The sequence below is a fragment of the Nansenia antarctica genome (assembly GCF_963989245.1).
Source record: "Nansenia antarctica genome assembly, chromosome: 8".
In the NCBI taxonomy this organism is placed as follows: Eukaryota; Metazoa; Chordata; class Actinopteri; order Argentiniformes; family Microstomatidae; genus Nansenia; species Nansenia antarctica.
In genome coordinates, this window is record NC_137678.1 from 40,845,417 (window position 1) to 40,870,416 (window position 25,000).

The 25,000-nt window shown below is 44.9% G+C and overlaps 1 protein-coding gene across 1 annotated transcript in view; it reads left to right on the forward strand.

Annotated features, from left to right (window-relative positions):
* Nucleotides 1-1,782: 1,782 nt before the first annotated feature.
* Nucleotides 1,783-25,000, forward strand: part of LOC308163338 (protein phosphatase 1H-like) — a gene marked incomplete at its 3' end in the record, with an annotated part of 37,774 nt that continues 14,556 nt past the window's right edge. The window contains exons 1-3 of the mRNA XM_080537532.1: nt 1,783-2,057; nt 13,624-13,792; nt 20,194-20,547. Of these exons, the coding sequence (XP_080393658.1) occupies nt 1,828-2,057; nt 13,624-13,792; nt 20,194-20,547 (753 nt within the window). The 5' untranslated portion in view covers nt 1,783-1,827. The remainder of the gene's footprint in view (nt 2,058-13,623; nt 13,793-20,193; nt 20,548-25,000) is intronic.

Below are 25,000 nucleotides of genomic sequence, written 5' to 3' on the forward strand. Positions count from 1 at the left end.
CGAACCCCCTACTGCCCACCTCCACTGGAATGCCCCTGGTCCTCCACCCACTCCTGCAACAGACCTCCACCCAGTGGCGGACTCAGGCTGTTTGAAGGGCAGGGGCGAAAAGAAAAAAAGGGCACCTACTGCACAACATGGGACCCCATCAGTGCACATGGTCAAGTTTAGTCCATTGGAAGGGCAGCCAATAGGGCACATCCTCTAATTTTGCCACTCAAAAGGGCATTTTTGCCACTCAAAAGGGCACTTAAGCTAGATGTTTTTCAACCGTGGGGGCACCAGGAGGGGCGGTCGCCCCCCCTGCCCCCCCCCCCCTGAGTCCGCCAGTGCCTCCACCAACTCCTGGTACTCTGCCCTCTTCCTCTCCTGTGCCTCCTCCATCCTCTCCTCCCAAGGCACAGTCAACTCCAGCAAGATGAGCTGTCTTGTGGCCTCGGAGACCAAGATGATGTCTGGTCTCAACGAGGACTGGGTGATGTGTGATCACCCACAGTCTCGTGCTGTGGAAAGCAATCCAACAGCGCAGCTCTTCTTTGGTCTTCTCTTCGGCCGTTCTCCCTCCTCGACAAACATGATGGTCTTGGCTGTAGCGCGGGGGTGGGCATATCTGCTACCACTGATCCCCTTGCTGATTGCCTCAGCGATAGACTTGAGGACCTGGTTGTGTCTCCAGCGATAGCTCCCCTCACCCAGGGCCTTAGAGCAGCTGCTCAGGATGTGTTTGAGGGTCCCTGTCTTGGAACACAGAGGGCATACTGGTGTTTCTACTCTGCCCCATGTGAACAGGTTGGATGGGCTGGGGAAGATATCATAGACCGCCCGGATCAAGAAATTGATCCTCTGGGGGTTCCACCTCCAGATGTCCTGCCAGGTGACATCCCGCTCCATCGTCTGTTCCCACTTCATCCAGGCACCCTGCTGTCGCATTGCCACTATAGTACTATTTTGTAGATTTACATTTGGGTGTATATAATATTATACACAACAACCCAAATGTAATTCTAAAAATGATACTGGGTTCCCCAGTTTGAGCAGGCTGACCAGCCAGCAGATGGAGACATCTACTCAGCAAAACGATGGCATGCTATAGCAGCTGACTGAGAGCTACTGCTCACTCCAGACTATAATGTGGCTACAATAACCTTTAACTACACAGAATGACTATAATGTTTCAAAGCCTCTGTGTTAAGCATCGTTGACATAGTTTGTCAGTAATGTCATGGGTTGATTTATATTTAGTTCTTGGGGGGTGGGGGGGGAGTTAAAAGCTAAAGAAAATGGAAAGTTCCTATTAATGAGGGACGTTATATTTGGGTTAAGACGCAATAGAAAGGTTGGGTCCTGCTATCTGTCTCAGTGGGCAATAAGTGACCAATAACCCATGATGGACCGTCAACAACCACTAGTAGGCTGCTGTACATTAAGAAAGCTGACCAACAGTGTTCCAACAGTTTGTTGCCCACTTCTGCCTCCAATCCAGACGGGGACCACCTTGGCGTAGTAAGTGCAAGTTGCTTGTCTTGTATGCTCAAGGTCCTAAGGGCTACCTTTGACCTACAGCTGTCAGTCAGTTCTAAGCAGCTCAGAGCGGTGGCCCTGGCGACCAAATCCAGCCCTTACTAAGTCACATGACTCTTTAATCGCGAATGTGTTTCCGCGTTCACGAAGACTGTACACACATCTCGGCTGCTCTGAATGAAATTCTGAATCGGGTGTGTTGTTTTTAGCATCGCGCTGTCGTCGAAACGCGTCGCCGAGCTGGGGGGAAATTCGGGCAAAGGGAGCCGCGCAGGGCACCGCTCGGACACACGCCGCGGCACAAACATGCTCACACGGGTGAAATCAGCGGTGGCCAATTTCATGGGAGGCGTCATGGCTGGTACATCCAACGCTGATCACATCGGTTCCGATCTGCCTCTGAAATTCCCCTACATGAGACCCGAGTTCCTTGGACTGTCCCTGGACGAGATCGAGTGCTCCGCGGATCACGTCGCCCGACCCATTCTCATCCTGAAAGAGACGAAGAGGTTGCCTTGGGCCACCGGTTACGCAGAGTAAGTACCGCCGGAGGTTCAGTGTGCGTCCATCTTCCAAGTGTTGTCAACCCTCTTTATTTGGAGGCTGCTGTGAGATCCACCCATACATAGAAACCCGGGATAACCTACCTACCCATCCCCGTCTCTGTCTCAGCATCCGCATCCTTTTACAGGACATGATTTGGAACACAAATGAAATGCGAACCAGTGTAACATGCGGAAAGCCATGGATAGAGCGCAATAGCGCATGTATTCGTGTTCCAATGTCAAAGCCGGTTTTCGCATGAGAGAGGATGCTGTTGCTTGTGAATGATGTTATTTATGGTTGTATGTCACAGACAGCCCTGCACTGTAAGCTCAGCGCTCCATCCATATAGGCGCGTACACTGTATGGGCCAGGCTACCCATGAATGGAAGTGAATGGACGCTAAAATATTGACATTTGTCTTTGTAAGTTGACATTATATTTAGTGTGACAGACACTGTACAGTAGCCTGCCAAATGTAGCTATAGGAGGTCAGCCGTCCATAACTGTTGTTCTGTTATCACTGTACTGATTTTACCCTAGAAGCGTTTGATTGTGTTATTTTTTACCTGTTATTTCCCTGTTCTGCGCACGGAAACATCAACAGGGCAAGGTACCATCTGCGCGCATTCGGTGACTTACGTCACACCATACGCAGCAGTCTCTCACCTCTAGACGGAGGCTCGCGCATCCTTTTCGATGTACCAGTTCACACTTCAGTTGGACGTTCACATTGCATGCTAGACTTTACATGTGTCATTCTGGTCCTAATCTGCAAATACCTGGGAGTAATACCTGTGCCAAGTTGGCAAGAAACTGATTTTTAAATGTTATTGTATGATACAGTCATTTCAGATGACAGCTGTATTGAATGATAAATTAAACGAATGAATGAATGAATGAATGATCTTTATTGTCATTGTAACAGGTACAACGAAATTCAAATGCAAACCCTAGGTGCTAACAAACAAACACAGTCCTAAGATAATAAAGAATGAGACATAAATAAGGGGGGATATAAATAAAAATAGGGGGATAAGTGATCGGTAGACATCTGAGAATGTATCTATTATGTGAACTTCTATACTTATACACTATTTGGCCTATTCACAGGGGTCACCAGAGAAGTTCAGCTCTCGATGGAGCCATCATCACTGAATAACATAATAGAATCAATATCCTCTATTGGCAGAGTAGACACTTATGTGGCAGAATGAATGGGTTATGAATAGGTTTGAGAATGAATGCTTTCTCCTCATCCACACACATTGTGAGGCTGTGTAGGCCTACACATCTTATTCAGGAGCCTAGTGTTGATGCATGAATACAGATGCATGATTAATGTTTCATCAACCACATCAAATATCTCCCAAACCACATCAAAGAATCCAGTACGCTCTCCTCCTTTAAACAATCCCTCAAAACTCATCTTTTGAAACATGTTTTCAATCTTTACAACTAGTTGCTTTTACTGTGTTTTGTGTTACTTTTTATACATCAATCTTTTCTTCTCCATGAGATGTAGGCTAGTGTCTTTGAGCACTGAGAACAGCTCTGTACAATATACATGCTTTTATTATTATTATTATTATTATTATAATATGATATTATATTCTTCTTCTTCTTCTTCTTCTTCTTCTTCTTCTCAACCAAAATGTTAATATCATTACCAAAGGATGCTGATGATGCATGTGATTTGCTTTTGTTGGCCACATAAGGTCATAGTTCTTTTCTGTAGCTGTCGGTCAACTCAGAACAGAGAACTCCACTATGTCACAGGTCATTCCGTGCTTTTTCCCTCCGTCTGGTTATATGATCAATATTATAGAACAGCTCAATTCTCAAATATTGATCTCATTCCACTGTGGTGGAAATGGACACATCTGTCACATGTTTTGTGGTATGTTTGCATGATACTTATAGACCTCATACGTATTTCATTGATCATCTCTATAGATTTCTAGATGTATTGGGACAGCGTTGCGTGTTTTCTTATTTTTCGCTCTATAGGCTACTGCGTTTGGATTTTAAAAACAAACAATTACTATGAGGTTAAAGTTAAGAATCCCAGCGTTTATTTGAGGGTATTTGTGTACTGGTTTCTCTATTTAATAATAGACATACAAATTGTCATACATTCATTTCATGGCACCAAAAGTATTGGGACAGATGATGTCCAAATTTAGCACTCATGTTAAGTATTTGATCACACATCCTTTGGATGTAATAATTGACCCCACCCGATACTGTGTATCTTCTCTGGTAATAATTTAATAATGATTTTGCCATTTAGCAGACGCCTTTATCCAAAGCGACTTACAATTACGAATTACAGGGACATTCCCCCTGGAGTAACTGAGGGCTAAGTGCCTTACTCAAGGGCACACTAGTAGTGGTGTGGCTTCAGGCGGGATTCGAACTCACAACCTTCCGATCACAAGTCCAACTCACTATCCACTAGACCACCACTACCCCTACCTCTGGTGATGCTCTGCCACGCCTGTTGCCATCTTCCGTTGTTTGTTTTTCGGTCTTGTTGCCTAAAATCTTATCTTCAGGAAATGAAATGCAAATCTGAAGATTCACTTGGCCAGTCAAAAACTGGCACAAGTCCCCAGTTGCTATGGCATTATGTTTGGGGTCATTGTCTTACGGTATGTTGAAGTGCCATCCAATGAATTTGGAGGCACTTGCCTGCAGACAAGAATTCATTCTGCTGCTGCTGCTGCTGCCATCAGCAGTTACATCATCAATTAAGACAAGTTAGCCAGTTCTAGTGGTAGCCATACATGCCCAAACGATAACACCCCCTCCACCATCTTTCACAGATGAGGTGGTATGTTGTGGCTCTTGGGCAGTTCCAAATGTTGTCTTCTAATCACTCTGGTACACGATAGTCTTGTCTGTCCAATACAAAAACATTTTCTAGGTACTTTTCTAGGGTTAGGGTTTTAACTAGTTTAACTTTGTTTTTGTTAACTAGTTTAACTAGTTGTCACCTTGCAGTGTAGCCTCTGTAAAAGTTTGGCCTGTGATGCCTTCTGTGGATGGTAGTATGTAACACATTCACGCTTACTTCCTGGTGAGTGTTCCTGATCTGTCAGACTGTAGTTTGGGGATTTTTCTTAATTATCGTAAGCATTTTTCAGTCATCCACAGTAGAGGTCTTCCTTTCCCTACAAGCCTGTGTGTGATTGCTGAGCTCACCAGTGCTTTCCTACTATTGACTTTGGAAAGCCTAAGATTTTGGTCTGTGTTTTGGATGGATTGTTCAGCCTCATAACGGCTTCCTTGACTTTCAGTGACACCAATAGCAGACTAGACATTGACAGCTCTTTTATCAGGGTTCCCGCACGGGTCTTAAAAAGCCTTACAGTAAAAAATCCAGCAAACCAATTTATAAGGCCTTAAACGGTCTAAAATGTCAGTTATTCTGTGAAAATATGAGGTGCTAGGTCTTAAAAATTAGATCCTGCAAGGAAATCAGTCCGACCACATCTACAGTGCCTTGCAAAAGTATTCACCCCCCTTGGCTTTTTACCTATTTTATTACATTACAACCTGTAATTTAAACATTTTTTTAATCAGAATTTTATTTGATGAATCTGCACAAAATAGTGTTAGTTTTTAAATGAAATGAGAAATATATATATAAAAAAAGAATAAAAAAAAAATAAAGAACAGAAAATTGGCATGTGCATATGTATTCACCCCCTTTGTTATGAAGCCCCTAAAAACTTCTGGTGCAACCAATTACCTTCAGAAGTCACATAATTAGTGAAATGAAGTCCACTTGTATGCAATCTAAGTGTCACATGATCTGTCAGTATATACACACCTTTTCTGAAAGGCCCCAGAGGCTGCAACACCTAAGCAAGAGGCACCACCAACCAAACACTGCCATGAAGACCAAAAAGCTATAATATGGTGTCCGAATAGGTCTAAAATTATATTCAAAGAGGTCTAGAAAAGGTCTAAAAAGGTCTTGAATTTGACTTGTTGAAACTTGTAGGAACTCTGTGTTATGCACAAATGGTGTGACAGAACAGAACACATCTAGCTAAGAAAGACACCTCTTAAGCCAATTGTCCCAATACTTGGCACCACTAAATAAGGGGGATTATGTTTCTAAATGGTGAAACCAATACACAAATACCCTCAAATAAAAACCGACAATCTTTACTTTAAGCTGATAGTAATTGCTTGATATCAAATCCAAACCTTCGGGGTATAGAGCCAAAAGAAGAAACAATGCTTCACTGTCTCAATAATTAGAGGAGGACACTGTATAGCCATTGCTTTGTCAATAGTAACTGTAACAGGTCTACCTTTGTGTCTTTCTGAGAAGAGGAAATACTGCGTAGCCTACTCGCTTTTGTCTTGCTCTCTCTTTCTTGTTAGGCTTGAAAGATCTGAAAGGCCTTGATCATCACTGTGCAGGGCCAAGAGAAAAGACAGCAGTCACTTCTAACAGAGACATAAAAGCACTGTTTGTTGCGTGTTCAAGAGTCTCTCTTAAGGTGACTTTCGCTGTATTCTCGCTCTGAATCAGTCAATGATGTGTGTAGGGAAATCTTGCCTGGGGACTCGCTCTGACTTGACTCTCTCTCTTCTCTCTCTCTCTCTCTCTCTCTCTCTTCTCTCTCTCTCTCACACACTCTCACTCTCTCACTCTCTTTCCTCATCCTCCTCTTCTCTCCATGAAGGATTGCTGTAAGAGCCATGGACCTTTGCACAGAAATGCTCTGTCTGTCACTCCTCTCTCTCCTTCTCTCTCTCCTCTCAGGGGTCTTGTTTTAGGAGACAGCCCTCTCAATGTTTCATTGTGATAGCTAATGAGTCCAGGCCTTTTGGCATATGGCGGTAATTACAACCACCCCCTCCCCTGTTATTACAGGGCAGCGCAACTCGGATTATCCCTCTCTCGTCCATTACACCCATACTGCAAGGCTTCGGCACCAGAACATAACAGACGTAAATCACACTAGACACTGAAGCGAGGTCTATGATTTTTTTTTATCCCATTGCATTCATATGATTTAGTTCAGATTACGGTTAGTTCACGTGTCGAACCCTAACCCTATGATTATTTGTGTTACTATCATTCTATCGCCTCAGAGCGTCTGTAGTCGATCCTACTGCCATGTCAAGTCCCTCGTCGATTCAGAATCTTTCTCACAAGGAAAGGTTCAGGATATACAGTAACATTGAAGCTTTCTAAACACTTCCTCATGGCTGTAATGACTGTTTAATCTGCCTGTGGTGGCTCTCTGTCTCTGGTGGCTGGCTGCCTCTTCTAATCATGGGTCCATACAGAAACACAGCTCATGAGCATGATCAGTGGCTAAATACAACTTCTCCAACAATCATATCATAGCTGTAAAGCAAGCTTCTGTCTAGTTGTTCTATGAGTGATGATGATGCCCAGATGATGATGATGATAATGACAGCTAATGTCCAACAGTGCATGTCCGTTTCAGGGAGGTTTATATTATTAGTATGTAAGAGTCTCTAGGCACAGAGGGAGGTCGACACAGAGGAACGATGTAACAAGCACGTATTTATTCAGTTTTGCACCGACTAGTAAACGCCACAGGCGTGCTGGAGAGAGAGTTTCCAAAATAATAATAATAATAACAATGTCCGCTCGAACTCTGTTGGCGCGCGGCCGCTCCTGCGCGTCCCGCCCAGCTGTTCCCCTTCCGAAAGTTCTCCGCTGTGTCTCCGCTCCACACCCCCTTTCGGGATCTGCTGCTGTAGCCGTAACCGTGGCTCTCTCTCTCTCTCTCTCACCCTGTGTCTCTCTCTCTCTCTCTCTCTCTCACCCTGTGTCTCTCTCTCTCTCTCTCTCTCTCACCCTGTGTCTTGGTGCGACTGTAGCCGTAACCGTGGCTCTCTCTCTCTCACCCTGTGTCTTGGTGCGGCAGGTATTTCCTGCCTCCTTCCTCTCTCCCAGGGGAACAAACACACACAGGTTAAATAGACCAGTGGGATAACGAGTCTGATCACTGACACCTGTCCGTAATCAGCTCGTCATCCCCCTCCACCGACAGTCTGGCTCCCTCTGCAGGCCAGAACGCGCCATGCTCCCCACATAGTAGTAGTCGTAGTAGTAAGTAAGTAAGTAAAATGTATTTAAACAGCACCTTTCCCAGACCAAGGGTCACAAAGTGCTTTACATAACAAGGAAGAAACACAATAAAACATAATACAAGAGCGAAAGCCACAGCAGGTTAAAACAGGCAAACAAGTGAAAATAAAATGTAAAAGTAACAGACAACAGGTGTACAACAACATCAACAGGACACAGAAAGACAGGCCCTTGGGGCTATCCAAAAGCCTGTCTATACAAGACAGTCTTTAGCTGTTTTTTAAAATTAGGGTGGATGTTTTTGTTTGGAGATTTGAACAGAATTTCGCCCATGGTGACCAGAGGTGGCAGATTTCCAACAAACTTACACCCTGCTCCTTTAAACAAAGACTCATTCACATTTTACAACTGGCATTACGCTCATGCTGCACCATGGCAAGCTATTAGTTCTGCTCCAGGCATTGGTTGGTCAAGTAAAGGACAAAGATGGCATTAGACCTCCGCATGGTTGGGAGCTCTGACTATCGCTCGTAATGAGGGAAAACTGGCTGTGAGGAAAGAACTATGGTGGTAATTCTCCTCAGAAGATGGATTAGAGACTCACAACCCACAAAAAACACACACACACACTCACACACACACACACACACACACACACACACACACACACAGCACAGCACAAACCCATTCTAAACACGCATTGTGGCCTGGCCCAGTAATCTAATTAGTGGTTGCTGAGCGGAGTGCAAATACTTCATTATTTAGCATGCGTCTGTGGTGGTCCTGCCCCTCTGTGAGACAGGGACCAATCAGAGCATGGAGAGAGAAGAAGGGGCGGGGGGGGGGGGTGAGTCACTGGTTTTGAGCCACTGAGGTCATCAAAGAACAGGCCTGTGTCTACGACAGATAACATGTTCCGGGCCTAATGATGTTAACAAACGGCTATCAAGATGTCTGTTTATGAGCAAACAAGTCTCTGTTTGAAGGTGGTGTGCTTCCTCTTCCTAGGTAAACATCAGAATGGCTCGTTTGGAAGAGCAATGGACATGTGCACACAAATGTTTTGTCTGACCTCCTCTCTCTCTCTCCCTCTCTCAGTCTCTCCCTATTTCTCTCACTCTTCCTCTCTCACTCTTCCTCTTTGTCTCTCAAAATCATCCAGCAAGCCTTGGAGACAAGCCATAGAAAGCCCACTGGAGTAATCACATTGTGGCTGGGTCACCTTTGACTTATTGAGCTATCAGTGAGGAATGGATGATTTTGAGAGACAGAGAGGAAGAGAGAGAGAGAGATTGGGAGAGACAGAGAGAGGGACAGAGGTGACTTCATCATTGTCTATTTCTCTCTTCAGCTGTCTCTCATCTATTTCGCTCTCTCTCCATCCCCCTCCCTTGCTCCCCTACCTCTCGCTCTCTCTCTCTCCCTCCCTCCTTCCCTCTATCTCTCTCTCCTTCCCTCCATCGCTCTGTCTCTCTCTCCTTCCCTCCATCGCTCTGTCTTTCCCTTTCTCTCTCCCTCCCTCCCTCCTTCCCTTCCTCTCTTTTTCTATCTCTCTCCTTCCCTCCATCTCTCTCTCTTCTTCCCTCCAGCTTTCTTTCTATCTCTCTCTCTCTTCCCTCCCTCCCTACCTACCTCCCTCTCTCTCCCTCACTCCCCTATCTCTCCCTCTCTCTCGCCTAACTCTCCCTCCTTCCCTCCATTTCTCTCTCTCTCTCCTTCCCTCTCTTTCTATCTGTTTCTCACTCCTAATTCTTCCTCCTTCCATCCATCCATCTCTCTCTCTCCCGCCCCCCCTACCCTCCTTGAGACAGCCAGACGGGTCCTCTGGGATGCCAGGGGAGCCGCCGTGGTTCCGACCCTGTGCTGATTGTTTCAGAAACATAGGCGTCTGAGTGCGAGATAATGATGCCGCTGCCTTGTTGAGTCGACACCCACAGGCCCTGTCTATAAATAACCCTGCTGCTGTCTAAAGTCAACCGTACTCCTCCATCTTCCTCTGGATCAGTCTTGTCAGCAGAGGCTGGTGTTCCCTTTATGCAGACCTGATGCAGGTCTTGTCTAGTCTCCCTGTACAGACCAGGGCAGGCTGGTCCTCCGAGTTCTAACTCCTTCACCAGCCTTTACATTAAGATGTCAGATGTTAATATTGACACACTTTAAAGTCTTTACATTAAGTTGCTCCTACACATTGTACAGACACTGTACACACTATATATTTCACGTTGGATGCACCATAGAGAGAAGGGGTACAGGCACAGCGGTGGCTAGCCCAGGTAGAACCCCTAAACCAAACCAGACAGGTAGGCTAGGGGTCCGGGTCATAACAGGCCGGGACGTTTCTTAAAAAAAGGTTCTACCTGGAACTAAAAAGGGCTCTACCTGGAACCCTGAGGGGCTCCAAAACGGCTTCTTCCACAGGGACAGCCGGAGAACCTGTTTGCAACCCTATGAGTGTTTAGCTGTGTAGTAACACGGTAATTACTGCAGTAACAGTATTTAATTAACATGCTGTTCTGGTGTCCTATATCCAGGGGTGCACATAACTTTTTGGGGCCAGTGCTCAGAGGAGCATCTAGGGATGCTGCTTGGTGCTCCCCGAGCTCGCGAGTCACGACCCGTCCCACAGGATGGATGAAAAAGGGATACATGGATAACTTATATTAGCAAAACGACATTTATTCATAAATAAAGATGAACGAACAAATGATTGTGTGCAAAACAAAATAAACAAATGCAAAATCAAATGACTGCTCTTTAAGCATGAAAGTCTGTCAGACTCCTTTAAACACAATGAAATCAACGGACATCTCTTTAAGCACTGCTCTGTTCTGTAAACACTGAAATCAACTTTTCAACAAAAAGTTACAGCCTAAGCATTTATTTATGCTACAAGCTTAATCGTCATCATCACTGCTCTCTTGACTGCTGTAAATTATCACTGTCCTCAATTTCAACCATGGTAGAGGATGTTTTTTTTGTGATCATTTTTTTTTTTTTTTTTTTTGGGTGCGCAACAGCGCCTTCATGCGGCTGATCTGCCGCGCAGCATGCATTTTGGCGACGCATGCGCACTGGCGCACCAGTTATGTGCACCCCTGCCTATATCCCATGCGTCGGGTAATGTGCTTTTGCTGACTGTAATTTGAGGAGACTGAAATAGAAAATGTGAACTATGACTTCCATACGAGGTGTCATGAGAACTATGACAGACATGGGCCTGCTGTCCACCCCCTGCACCAACCTACAGACCTTTGGGGACAGAGCCTTCAGCGTGGCTGCACCTACCCTCTGGAACTCTCTCCCCATAGTGATCCGCAACGCCCCCACCCTGGACTCCTTCACATCAGCCCTTAAAACCCATCTGTTGACCAAGGCCTTTGGCCCCTAGTCACTGTTTCTGTTTTGCTTTGTTTGTTTTCTGTATTGTCTGTCTGACCATCCCCTTTAGAATTGTAAAGCGTCCTTGGGTTTTATGAAAGGCGCTATAGAAATCGAAGTTATTATTATTATGACCCCTATAAGACATGGCCCCTGGCCCTAGCATAGATGACTTTTTCTTATGATGACTGATGGATAGATGATTCACCTACTTAGACAAACGTATGGGGTCTGTTAAATAACAAAAATGTAAACATGTCATGTGATGTGAACTATGACCCCCCTCATAAGATTTGTCATGTGATGTGAACTATAACCCCCAGAAGACATTATTGGATGTTGGTCATTATTGGATGTTGGTCAGGAGTCATGATAATGAGGTCAGTGCTCCATCCCTACTACAAGTCCCGTAAGACTAATAGGAGTTTAGGATTTCACCCAAATGAAGTTTTACTTTCGCTGTGAGTAACAGGATAAAGGAATCGATGAGTCTCGTCTCCGATGTCCTGAGGTCAGTTCGACCACACGAGAGCGGCAGTTTGTTCAATGAGAGCAGACGTCAGATGTTATGGTGTGGATGGATGGATACTCATATGAAACAGAGCCCTCTCGGACAATAGCGTAGCTGTCTCCCAGACCAGGATGAGTCAGAGCCAGAGCCTAGGGAAGAAGGTCTGCCTGTCTGTTTCATGTCTGTGTAATGTCATGTCAGGGATGAAGCAGTGTTGTTTGTGCATTCAACTGCTCACCTGTCGCTCCTCAGATGAGTTGTGACATGGGGCATTGTGATGAATAAGGGGTGTGTGTGTGTGGGGGGGGGTGTTTGCGTGTGTGCGTGTGTGTGTGCGTGCGTGCGTGCGTGGGTGCACAATATGTCTACTGCTTTGTGGGTAATGACTTTAGAAAACACATTTACACAAATCAATTTCCTCCAAATGATTGGCAATTGGATTGGCAAAGGGGAAGTGGAAGGCATTTGGATTCAACCCAGGACATTCTGTTCAACTATCCATTTGTGAGAGTGATATCAGCCATAATCCCTCTCAGTATATTTCATTTCCTCTCACAATGTTCTCTGTTGTATTTTGCAGACAGCTGCCTAATACTCGCTTCCTTAAACCCCGTCCAAGCAAACAGAAGTAGTCAACAAAGAACAGAGCTTTTTTTTTACTGCTTTTTTTTTTTTTACAATATCTTAAATGTTCCACCGAAATACTTTAAAGGTCCAGTAAAAAAAATGTTTCTAAAAGTTCAAACAACAACAAAAAAAGTTTAACTTCCTAATGATTGTAATGACGATGTTTAATCAGTAGCGATCAGGGAATGACATCCCTTGAAATATTTGATTTACTAATGCTGTTTCAGGTGGAGAAGTAAGCAATTTACCATGAGAAACCCCCGCCCTCGAATGGTAAATTGCTTTTCGACAGCCACCACATAATATACAAAATAAATACACAGTTGTAACATTAAATTCATTTATTTACAATCATTAGGCTAATCGTTTCAGAATACATTATCCTTCCGCCACAGAATATAGTCCCATAAACAAGATCAACGATTGCATTGTAGGTCAGCACAGGTGTTCTTAATCAGATTGATTGGGAGGCGCATTGATACTGGAAATGCGGTCTGAACTGAAGGTTGTTGGGGTATTTACCACTGTTGCTAGCCAATCAGAATCCAGTATCCAAACATGCTGTTGTAGAAGAGTAGAGTGTCCTAACTGACACTCGGTTTGCATACAAACATGATGATATTGCAAGGGGTGTTCTAGGGTAATGGAATAGTGGGTCCTCTGGGTCCTCTGCCTGCCCACAAGTGTGTAACTCAGAGTGTGTGTGTGTGTGTGTGTGTGTGTGTGTCTGTGTCTGTGTCTGTGTCTGTGTCTGTGTCTGTGTCTGTGTCTGTGTCTGTGTGTGTGTGTGTGTGTGTGTGTGTGTGTGTGTGTGTGTGTGTCTGTGTCTGTGTCTGTGTCTGTGTCTGTGTCTGTGTCTGTGTCTGTGTCTGTGTCTGTGTCTGTGTCTGTGTCTGTGTCTGTGTCTGTGTCTGTGTGTGTGTGTGTGTGTGTGTGTGTGTGTGCCCTCCAGGGTGATCAACGCAGGCAAGAGTGCCCTGAACGAGGACCAGGCCTGCTGTGAGGTGGTGGTGGTGGGGAAGAGGCCGGGGGGCTCCTCCACCCCCAGTAAGACCCCCAACGCCAAGAGACGCTCCTCCCTGCCCAACGGAGAGGGCCTGGGGCTCAAGGACTCCAACACGGTGAGAGAGAACCCCACATTCATTGGACACACACACACACACATCTCACCCTTTGAACACGCATAATACACTACATGCACACACACACACACACACACACACACACACACACACACACACACAAATATCTCACCTTTTGAACACACATAATACACTACATGCACACACACACACACACACACACACACACACACACACACACACACACAGATGACCCAGAGATTTCTTTAAATGTTTTCATGAATGTTTTTATGGAACTAGTTAATAGACATGCCCCCATGAAAAAGTTCACAGTGAAATCCAGAACTGCCCCTTGGATTGATGAGAGTATGAAATGTTTAATGAAACAAAGGGATGAAGCTAAAAGGGTGTCAGTAAAATCTTGTTTACTAGATGACAGACTAAATTATTGTAGATTGAGAAATCTGGTAACTAAATTGAACAAAACCAAAAAGAAGGAATATTATAAGCAAAGAATAAGTGATGTTAGACATGATGGTAAACAACTTTGGAACACTCTGAATGAAATCATGGGAAGAAGGAAAAATGGGTGTGCTTCATTTGTTGAAGCCAATGGGATGTTCCTAACAAAACCACTAGATATTGCTAATTACTTTAATGATTTTTTTGTAAGTAAAACTGACAAATTGTGGGGCGGCTGTGGCGCAGGAGGTAGAGCCACCGTCTAATCATCGCAAGGTTGTCAGATCAGCGGTTCGAGCCCCGGCTGGCCACATGTCGAAGTGTCCTTGGGCAAGACACTGAACCTCAAATTGCTCCCAGTGAGCGGGCCGGCGCCTTGCATGGTAGCTTGCCGTCATTGGTGTGTGAATGTGTGTGTGAATGGGTGAATGAGAGGCCGTTGTAAAGCGCTTTGGATAAAGGCGCTATATAAGTCAGTCCATTTACCATTTACAAATTGAGACAGAACATGTGCTGCACCAATTCCAACACTTGTAAACTAATAAGCAACGAAATAATGAGGGGTAAGAACTGTTCATTTGAATTTCAATGTGTTGACACTGAGGAGGTTAGGAAGTTGCTGGAGTCCCTCCCTGCTTATGGTTCGGCGGGTACTGACAACCTAGACAGTAAGATATTGAAGATAGCCGCTAATCACATTTCTGGGCCTATAGGTCATATATTAAATAGATGTTTATTAAGTGGAATGTGTCCTGGATTGTGGAAAGAGGGTAAAATTATACCACTGCCAAAGGATAGTAGAACAACTTTCAGTGGACCCAACAGTCGTCCTATAAGTATTCTTCCTGTACTCAGCAAAGTCATGGAAAGGATTATTTATGTTCAGATTCAGGACTATTTCACGTCAAATGGACTAACCACCAAATACCAACATGCGTACAGGCAAGGCCATTCTACCTCAACTGCGCTCACACAGATGACCGATGACTGGTTAGGAGAAATTGATAACTCAAAGGTAGTGGCTGCAGTGTTGCTGGACTTCAGTGCTGCTTTTGACGTCATTGATCATGAGCTGTTAATTAGAAAGCTCACGTGTTACAGGTTCACACCTCCTGCCATTACCCTAATTAAAAGCTATCTCTTTGCAAGAACACAGAGAGTGTACTATAATGGCAGCTTATCGAATAGTAGCAAATTAGCTTGTGGTGTGCCTCAAGGAAGTTGTCTTGGACCACTCCTCTTCTCTATTTTCACTAATGATTTGCCTTGTGCTATAAAAAGTTCTTGTATTGTGATGTATGCCGATGACTCGACAATTTATTATGCAGCAAATACGTATAACGAACTCAATCAAGTTCTTTCAAAAGAATTAGAAATGGTGCATGAATGGATTACATTGAACAAGCTTGTTTTGAATATATCCAAAACTCAGAGTATTGTTTTTGGGTCTAGGCACAAACTGACTTCTATGCCTAAATTGAATCTATATATAGCCAAGGAACCCATCGAACAAGTGAAGAAAGTAAAGTTACTTGGTTTGGTCATTGATAACCACCTGTCATGGTCAGAGCATATAAATAGAATCATTCAGAAAATGGGTGTTGGCATTCACATCACAAGACAATGTGCACCATATGTACCATCTCATATCCTGGAACAAGTCTGTAGATCACTAGTTTTAACTCACCTGGATTACTGCTCAGTGGTGTGGGCCTCGGCCTCAAAAACAGAACTATCTAGATTACAAGTAGCTCAGAACAGGGCTGCTAGGCTCGTTCTGGGTTGCTCTTCTAGAACTAGCATTCATAAAATGCAGTCTAGCCTATCGTGGCTTAATGTGGAGAAAAGGCTAGCCTCAGGCACAGTGACATTTTTTAGCAATACACTGCGAACACACAAACCTGAGTTCCTGCAAGATCACATAGTATTTTGTAATACTGTTCATAGCCATAATACCAGGAAGGCCGGCAATGGTGACATTATGAAAGCCCACCCAAGAACACATTTTTTGAAAAGAACAGTGCTTTATAGAGCTAGTACAATTTGGAATGAATTACCTCTTGATATCCGCCAAGAAAAAAGTAAAAGGTTATTCAAAAAGAGACTATTAAGCACCTATTAAGTGGCTGATGACAGGTAGCTGTTTTATTTCACTTTGTTTATTTTGATTGATTCCTTTTTTCATAGAAGAGATGACTGCGTTAGGATCATGTCTTTATAGGTCTTTATATTTTAATGGATTAATAATATTTGCCCTTTTTGTAAATTTTTATTTATTTTAGTTTATTTTGTTGTATTTACTACTGTATCGGGGGGATAGTGTGTGGATGTCGCGGAGGGTCACGCATTGTCCCTTTAATGTATTATATGTTGTATTAATGTATTAGGTGTTTGTCTGTTGATTATATGTGGACCCCAGGAAGATTAGCAAACTGCTACGGCATAAGCTAATGGGGATCCTTTTAAATAAACAAATAAACAAATAAACACCTGCTTGCAAGGTGCACCAGGGTTGCCGTGGGTTACTGTTAGCATGATGAACTCCCCATGACCCCAAGTCAGTGATGCCCCAGAAAAGTACAGGTTTTAGTACCTGTATTTCCTGTGCTCTTACACTGAGCAAGCGTAAGTGTCACTTAGTCACAGTTGCAGCAAGCTCACCGCAGTGCTGCTCTATGATTGGTTTGACCTCCGCAACGCCCACATGCGATAGGACAGAATGAGTCATGATGTGTTGACTGAGTATCGCTCTTGTGCAGAGCAGATTCAAAATGACTTGTTTTAATCTGAAGAACATAGACTTATTGACTCTGTCTGTTTACTAAGTATAGTCAAACATAGTGAAGATGGTGAAGATGCCATATAGATACGCACATTGTACTTATAAAAGTGTTTTTGACTGCGGTCTATGCAAATGTATTATCCCATTCCAAGTTACTCATTTGAATACAGGATTTTATTGCTAGGCCACAATGTGTATCTTCACTGTAGCCTCCATGTAACTACGTACTCAGTTTAAGAAGCGGAAAAGAACTTGAGTTATTTTGGTTAGTCACAATTTAGCATGCTACATATTCAGTAATCAAGAAAAAACAATGTTAAGTCTGAGCTCATTTTATTTTGCCAAGTTGATAGGAACCTTTCAATACACCGAAATCATATGAGATATGCTCTACCCTTTTATTTTGTATTTTTTATTTAACCTTTATTTAACCAGGCAGGCCAATAAGAACTAATTCTTATTTGCATTGGCGGCCTGGCAAAAGACAAAAGCCTCTTGGGGAGTGGGGGGGAGGGGCTGAAAAGAAATCAGGTTATATGTTAAAAACAAAGGGAGGAGAGGCTTGCTGGACCTTGCGGAAACTATCTTGAAGTGATGCGAGTGCTATGTCTGGGGAGGGGCCAACTGTATAAAGGACTGTGTCATCAGCGTAGAGATGGATAGATGAATCTATAACAGAGAAGGCAATATCATTTATGTAAATGGAAAAAAGAGTGGGAGCTAAGATTGAGCCCTGGGGTACACCTTTAGTGACAGGGAGGGGCTGTGAGAGAAGGTACACACAACCCAGGGCTGAGCAACATTCAAACATCTCATCTGTAGACAGCCTTTTTATGACCAAATACAGCTTTTTATTGCCAGACCAGACTGTGTACCTCTATGGTAGCACCTCATATGACTTGACACAGACGGTGCACTGTTTCTTATCAGTGTTATCCATTTGTTCAGTGTGTTTCATTTGCTTCCTCTGTAACCCTTTATTTTTTAAAGCCCTAATTCAGCGGGTTATGTACTAATATAATACATCATATATACCTAATGGGCCGGTTTCACAGACAAGGCTTAAACCAGGATTAAATCACACTTTCAATGTAAAATCCCCAATTGAAGATGGTCTTTAGTCTAAGCTTAGTCTTAATTTGCGTCCATGAAACCGGCCCGTTATGTATTATATTAGTACAAACCCGCTGAATTATGTGTCTATACAATGACGTGGTAACGTTCTGGTATTTACCTCCAACAATTCAACACCCTCACCACTACGTCTCCTAAAGACACCCGCTTTCCCCTCTACTGTGTCCCTAAGAACTTCTATTGCCCCCCTTGTACTGTTTCTCAGTTTCTCCAGTAATATAAAAAATAATAAAAAAATATAAAAAAATATAAAAAAATAGTAGAAGGCGATAATAGGGAGAAGGTTTTTCCTTCTATCAGTGGCCCCGGGCCCGAGCTAGAGTAGTCTTCCTGCAACGAATAGTGGACTGCTGATTCACATGCTTAGTATTCAAATGTATTGATTGTAAGTCGCTTTGGAATAAGGCGTCTGCTAAATGCCAAAAATGTAAATGTAACACAGTTCATGTGGTATTAAATGGCACAGTGAGGTACTTGAGTCAGTGAACCTACAGTGAAAGAAACAACAAGTTTAATGAACACACCATTGTCAGGTAATACCGCTTTTACCCAGTTGTTTTGATGTAAGTGTCTGCCTAATACCAGGCTGTCAAATAAAGGCTGTCTGTTTCCACTCTCTCTCCGCAGTTTGAGTCACTGCATTTGAACAGAGCACTAGAGACCTCTAGCGTATGCACATAGTATTGTTGTTGAGTAATCTCCTCTTCTTCCAATGTACACTCACTGAACACTTTAATAGGAACACCTGTACACCTTCTCATTCATTCAGGCAGTGTAACGGTGGGGGAATGTTTTCTTGGCACGCTTTGGGCCTGTTAATACCAATCAATAATCACTTGAATGCCACAGCTTATTTGAGTACTGTTGCTGACCATGTGCATCCCCTTCATGGCCAAAATGTACCCATCTTCTAATGGCTACTTCCAGCATGATAATGCACCATGTCGCAAAGCAGAAGTTGTCTCAAACTAGTTTCATGAACATGAAAAGTAGCTCAGTGTTCTTCAGTGGCCTTCCCAGTCACCGGATCTGAATCCAACAGAACACCTTTGGGATGTGGTAGAACGGGAGATACACAGCTTGAAGGTGCATCTGAAGAATCTGCAGGAATTGCGTGATGCAATCATGTCATCATGGACCAGAATCTCGATGGAATGTTTCCACCATCTTGTGGAATCAATGCTACGAAGAATTGAGGCTGAGAGCAAAGCGAGGCCCTACCCAGTATTAGTATTGTGTGTTCCTAATAAAGTGTTTAGTGTGTTGTTAGCAGTTGTATGGGGCCCTGGTACCGGTGCAGTGGGAGGCTGAACTGAGGCTGAACTGTCATAAGTTTCGAACATAGGTCATCTACCCTTTATTTGATTTGCAGTTGATTTCTCTGTGACTGTTCAGGGCAGAAGTTGTTTTTGTGGTGTGTGTGTGTGTGTGTGTAGGATGTGTAGGAGAGAGGATGTTTGAATATAAGGCTGTGAGACTAGAGAGGCAGGCATCAGGCATGCTGGCAGGGGGCCAGGGGGGGAGTGTGGTTATGTTGGGGTTATTTTTTGCATGTATGTGTATGTACGTGTGTACGTGTGTCCGTGCATGTCTAATATAGCAGCCACCATAGCAATGCTTGATAAGTACAATTGAATTGTGTGTACACTGATCCTCTTATAGGCCATTCCTCTCTGTTGACAAACATACACATTTCTAAGAGGTTTGGCACCGTCCCAGGAATACAAGGGTCCTATCACATGGTACCACACATGGTTTTGTACATATTAAATCAACACACTGTAACTCCTTAGTAATACATACCTGTTTAGAAACTGTCCCCTAATGTGTGTGTGTGTGTGTGTGTGTGTGTGTGTTTGTGTGTGTGTGTGTCTGTCTGTGCATGTGTGTGTGTCTGTATGTGTGTATGTGTGTATGTGTGTATGTGTGTATGTGTGTATGTGTATGTGTATGTGTATGTGTGTGTGTGTGCGTGTGTGTGTGCGTGTGCGTGTGCGTGTGCGTGTGTGCGTGCGTGTGTATGTGTGTGTATGTGTGCGTGTGTGTGTGTGTGAGTCCACAGGACCCCGAGGGTCTGGTGTTCCATTACTGGGCGTTGTTCGACGGCCACGCGGGCTCGGGGGCGGCGGTGGTGGCGTCCCGCCTCCTCCAGCACCACATCGTGGAGCAGCTCCAGGCCGTCCTGGAGGTCCTGCGCAACTCGGCCAGCCTGCCGCCCACCGTGATGGGAGAGGAGCCCAGCAACCACCACACCCCCGGGACCCACCGGGCACTGAGCCGGGCTGCCTCTCTCCGGGGGGCCGCGGGGGCGCCGGGGTCCCCCAGCTACAACCCCGCACCCCGCTTCTTCACGGAGAAGAAGATCCAGCACGAGAGCCTGGTCGTAGGAGCCGTAGAGAACGCCTTCAAAGAGATGGTGAGAGAGAGAGAGAGAGAGAGAGAGAGAGGGTGTGTGGGGTGTGGGTGGGTGGGTTGGTGGGTTTGTGTGTGGGTGGGTGGGTTTGTGTGTGTGTGGGTGGGTTTGGGGGTGGGTGGGTTTGTGTGTGTGGTGGGTGGGTTTGGGGGTGGGTGTGGGTGTGGGTGTGTGTGAGGGGGTGTGTGTGGCTGGGTGTGTGTGTGTGTGGGGGGGTGTGTCTGTGTGGGTGTGGGTGTGTGTGTGTGGGGGGGGGGGGGGGGGTGTGGGTGTGTCCCGAAATGTTCATAAAGAACTTTGTAACTTTGGAAAAGTTTGTATGTCTGGCTCAGCCCCAGAGGAAGAATAATTGGAGCAGAGGGTCTGGGGGAGGCCTCTCCCGGAAAAATTGCCTCTTTCAGAAACCCATTTCATGCAATTCTACCTAATTTCACATGACTGGAAACATATTTTCAGAATCTTTGTTTTGCATAAATATTTTAAACTCGCAGGAGTGAGTCATCCTCGTGGGCGCGACGCAGCTTTTATTTCCAGCGTGTTAGCAGTCTAGCTGTAGCCACCCGCTAGTGACTCGTTACTATCTTTGGTAAATGGACTGCACTTATATAGCACCTTATTCCAAACCACTTTACAATGGCCTGTCATTCACACACACACACATTCACACACCAATGGCGGCAAGCTGCCTTGCAAGGCACCCGGCACACCGCTCATTGGGCGCAATTTGGGGTGTTTTGCCCAAGGACACCTCGACATGTGGCCAGCCGGCGATCAAACCCCCAATCTTGCGATCAATAGACGCTGGCTCTACCTCCTGAGCCACTGAACCAGTCCGATTTGTATGCAGCAGCAAACATGCAAAGGAAAGAGATGCGCCTCTTGCAACAGACAACGAAACCATGCATGAACGAGCTGCCAGCGAACATAGAAACAGCGCGTCGACGCACCCAGACAACATTACGACAGGGTCGCTTTTAACGAGGAGGCTCGATTATCTAATTTCCCGTGCCAGTTGGCGATTTTCAAAAGACAGGGAAATCATCGGGCTGTTGACACTGTAATTGAGCTAGGCTGAAAGAACATTCCAAAAAGACTGAATTGGCTGCGTTGGCGCCTTAGGCTGCTGTCCACGATATCATGCAGGTCTCCACCCACAGGCTGGATAACCTACCATCTGGTTCAATTGTATGCACAAACACAAAGACACACACACACACACACACACACAGACACACACACACAAACAGACAATAAACATGTATACACATGCACACACACACACACACACACACGCACACAAACAGACAATAAACATGTATACACATGCACACACACACACACACACAAACAGACAATAAACATGTATACACATGCGCACACACACACACACACACACACTCTTAATAGCTTGCATACAGGGCTGAATGTTGTTGAGTATAAAAGATTAGGTTGCTTTAGCTCAGTGACGGTCCATATGCTTGGTTATATGGACAGTCCATATGCTTGGTTTGTAGAGACAATGATAATCAGCTCATCTCTACAACCATCTAAACCTTTGAAGTTTTTGCTAGAAATCACTCAGGTTGAGATTGCATCGGTTCTGGGATATTCAGCTGTTTTAATTGCTTCCCTCTTGTATTCCCGCGGGCCAACATGGAACCTTGACTGTCTTTGTGATAATAATAAACCGACGGAATTATTCCACCATATTGGAATCCCAGATGGTAGAAAACAACACTGTGATTTCTGCATAATCTCTGTTGAACCTTTATTTTACTGTGTACGTTGACTGAGAACATATTCTCATTTGCAACAACAACGTGGGGATGAGTTGCCGGATATGACTGGTAGATAGATGACAATAGTAGACAAATGTATTTGTTGTAAGTCGCTTTGGAATAGAGAGTCTGCTACATGCCAAAAATGCTAATGTAATGTAAAGGACTAGTCCTCTCCCAAAGATATGATAAATGTCCACTAGATGGCAATGTCTGTTAACACATGCTGTCTCCCTCCGCCCATTAACTTTTTTTTTTTTTTTACATTTCAGTGAGTGCATAGATTTTTCAGTATATTATGGTCCCAGCGGGAATCCTACCCACAGCCTAAGCATTGTAAGCACAATGCTCTACAAACTGAGCCACAGTTATTACGACCTTTAAAGAGCATTAGCGTCCACTGGCATGTTTACATATCCATTTTTGGCATTTAGAAAAAGCCTTATTCCAAAGAGACTTAGAACAAATACACTTAACGTAAGTGAAGTGAGTCATCTATCCACCAGTCTTAGTAGGAAAAAGTAATCTAAGTTCAATCCAGGGGCCATTGTCATCGTGCTAGAAGAAGAAAGATTTATTTATTTATTTTTATTGAAAAAATGTTGATGTCTCAGGAGAAAAAGTACAGGGGGGTAGTAGATGTCTCAGGAGAAACAGTACAGGGGGGTAGTAGATGTCTCAGGAGAAACGTACAGGGGGGGGTAGTAGATGTCTCAGGAGGGACAGTTAAGGTGTAGCCTCCTGAGACATCTACTACCCCCCAGTACTGTTTCTGTATGGATGTCTAGCGCAGCAGGGTGTGGCAGGTTCAAAGGATATGCAGGACGGGTCTATGGCAGCGGAGGCAGGTGGAGGCACACGTCAGAGGAGGAGCTCAATTTAATGCATGGAATGGACTAGAAGAATGGGATCGATTTCCATGATCCATTTGTCATTCTCTCTCATGCATATGAGACCCTCTCCACTGGAGTACCCCAGGGTTCTGTCCTAGGGCCCCTACTTTTCTCTCTCTACACCAAGTTTCTTGGCTCGTTGTCTCTTCACATGGGCTCTCCTACCACAGCTACGCAGACGACACTCAACTCTTCCTGTCCTTCCCCCCGTCTGATGTACACGTGGCAACCCGTATCTCAGCATGTCTCGCTGACATTTCAACTTGGATGGCTGACCACCATCTCAAGCTCAATCTTAACAAGACCGAGCTCCTCTTCATCCCCGGGAAAGCCTGCCCTCTCCAAGACTTCTCTATCACAGTGGAGAACTCTACTGTAACCCCCTCCCTGACAGCCAAGAACCTTGGAGTGATCCTGGACAACCGACTATCCTGTGCGGAGAACATTGCAGCAACGGCTCGCTCCTGCAGATTCTTCCTCTACAACATCAGAAGGATACGACCATTCCTTACCAGAGAGGCAGCGCAACTCTTGACCCAGGCACTGGTCATCTCCTGCCTGGATTACTGCAATGTACTCCTGGCTGGGCTCCCCGCTTCAGCCATTAGACCTCTGCAGCTCATCCAGAATGCTGCTGCCCGGCTGGTATTCAACCTCCCCAAATACTCTCATGTCACCCCTCTCCTTCGCACCCTGCACTGGCTCCCGATAGCAGCTCGCATCAGATTCAAGACCCTGGTGCTTGCATACCAGGCAGCTAAAGGGACAGCCCCTGCCTACCTGAAGGAAATGGTAACCCCCCAAACCCCTGCCCGCTCACTCCGCTCCTCCACCTCGGCTGGCCGACTGGCCCCACCTCCTCTACACAGCAGTCGGGCTGCCCGATCACGTCTCTTCACAACACTGGCTCCCCGCTGGTGGAATGAGCTCCCCACGTCTGTCAGAACGGCAGAGTCACTACCCATCTTCCGTCGTAGACTGAAGACCCATCTCTTCAGGTTACATCTTAACTGCTCCTCCTGAGACATCTTCTGACCCTCACCACTACGTCTCCTAAAGACACCCGCTTTCCCCTCTACTGTGTCCCTAAGAACTTCTATTGCCCCCCTTGTACTGTTTCTCAGTTTCTCCAGTAAAAAAAAAAAAAAAAAAAAGTTTTAGAAGAAGGTGATAAGGAGAAGGTTTTTCCTTCTATCAATGGCCCCGGGCCCGAGCTAGATTACTCTTCCTGCAACGAATGGTGGATTGCTGATTCACATGCTTAGTATTCAAATGTATTGATTGTAAGTCGCTTTGGAATAAGGCGTCTGCTAAATGCTAAAAATGTAAATGTAAATGAATGAGCCCAGCCTCCGATTTCTACCTCTACCAGCCTCTGTCCCTGATGTCTGGCACATAACCTATGGATGGATGGGAAAGTATGTAGCTTATATAACCTCTCCAGTCTTCCCTTCATACCCCAGCATGTAGGCTAGTTACGTAACAATGCCACAGGCTGGTTTCGCTGTGCCTGGTATTGTATTTGTATGCGATACACCTTGAGAAAAAAATGTATATATATAATCTTGAGGAGTTTAGAAGCATTTCAGTTGCTCCCATTGGGTTATCTGACTCTAAACAGCCCGAAACTAAACTAACACAGGTTGAAACTGAACTGAGGTTGGCTTCCTACTAGTCTCTTCTGCTCTGTTTGATGTCCACAACTCTCATTAACATTGCACAGGAGATCGGTTTGGGTTCATACTGTGTGTGTGTGCGTGCGTGCGTGCGTGCGTGCGTGCGTGC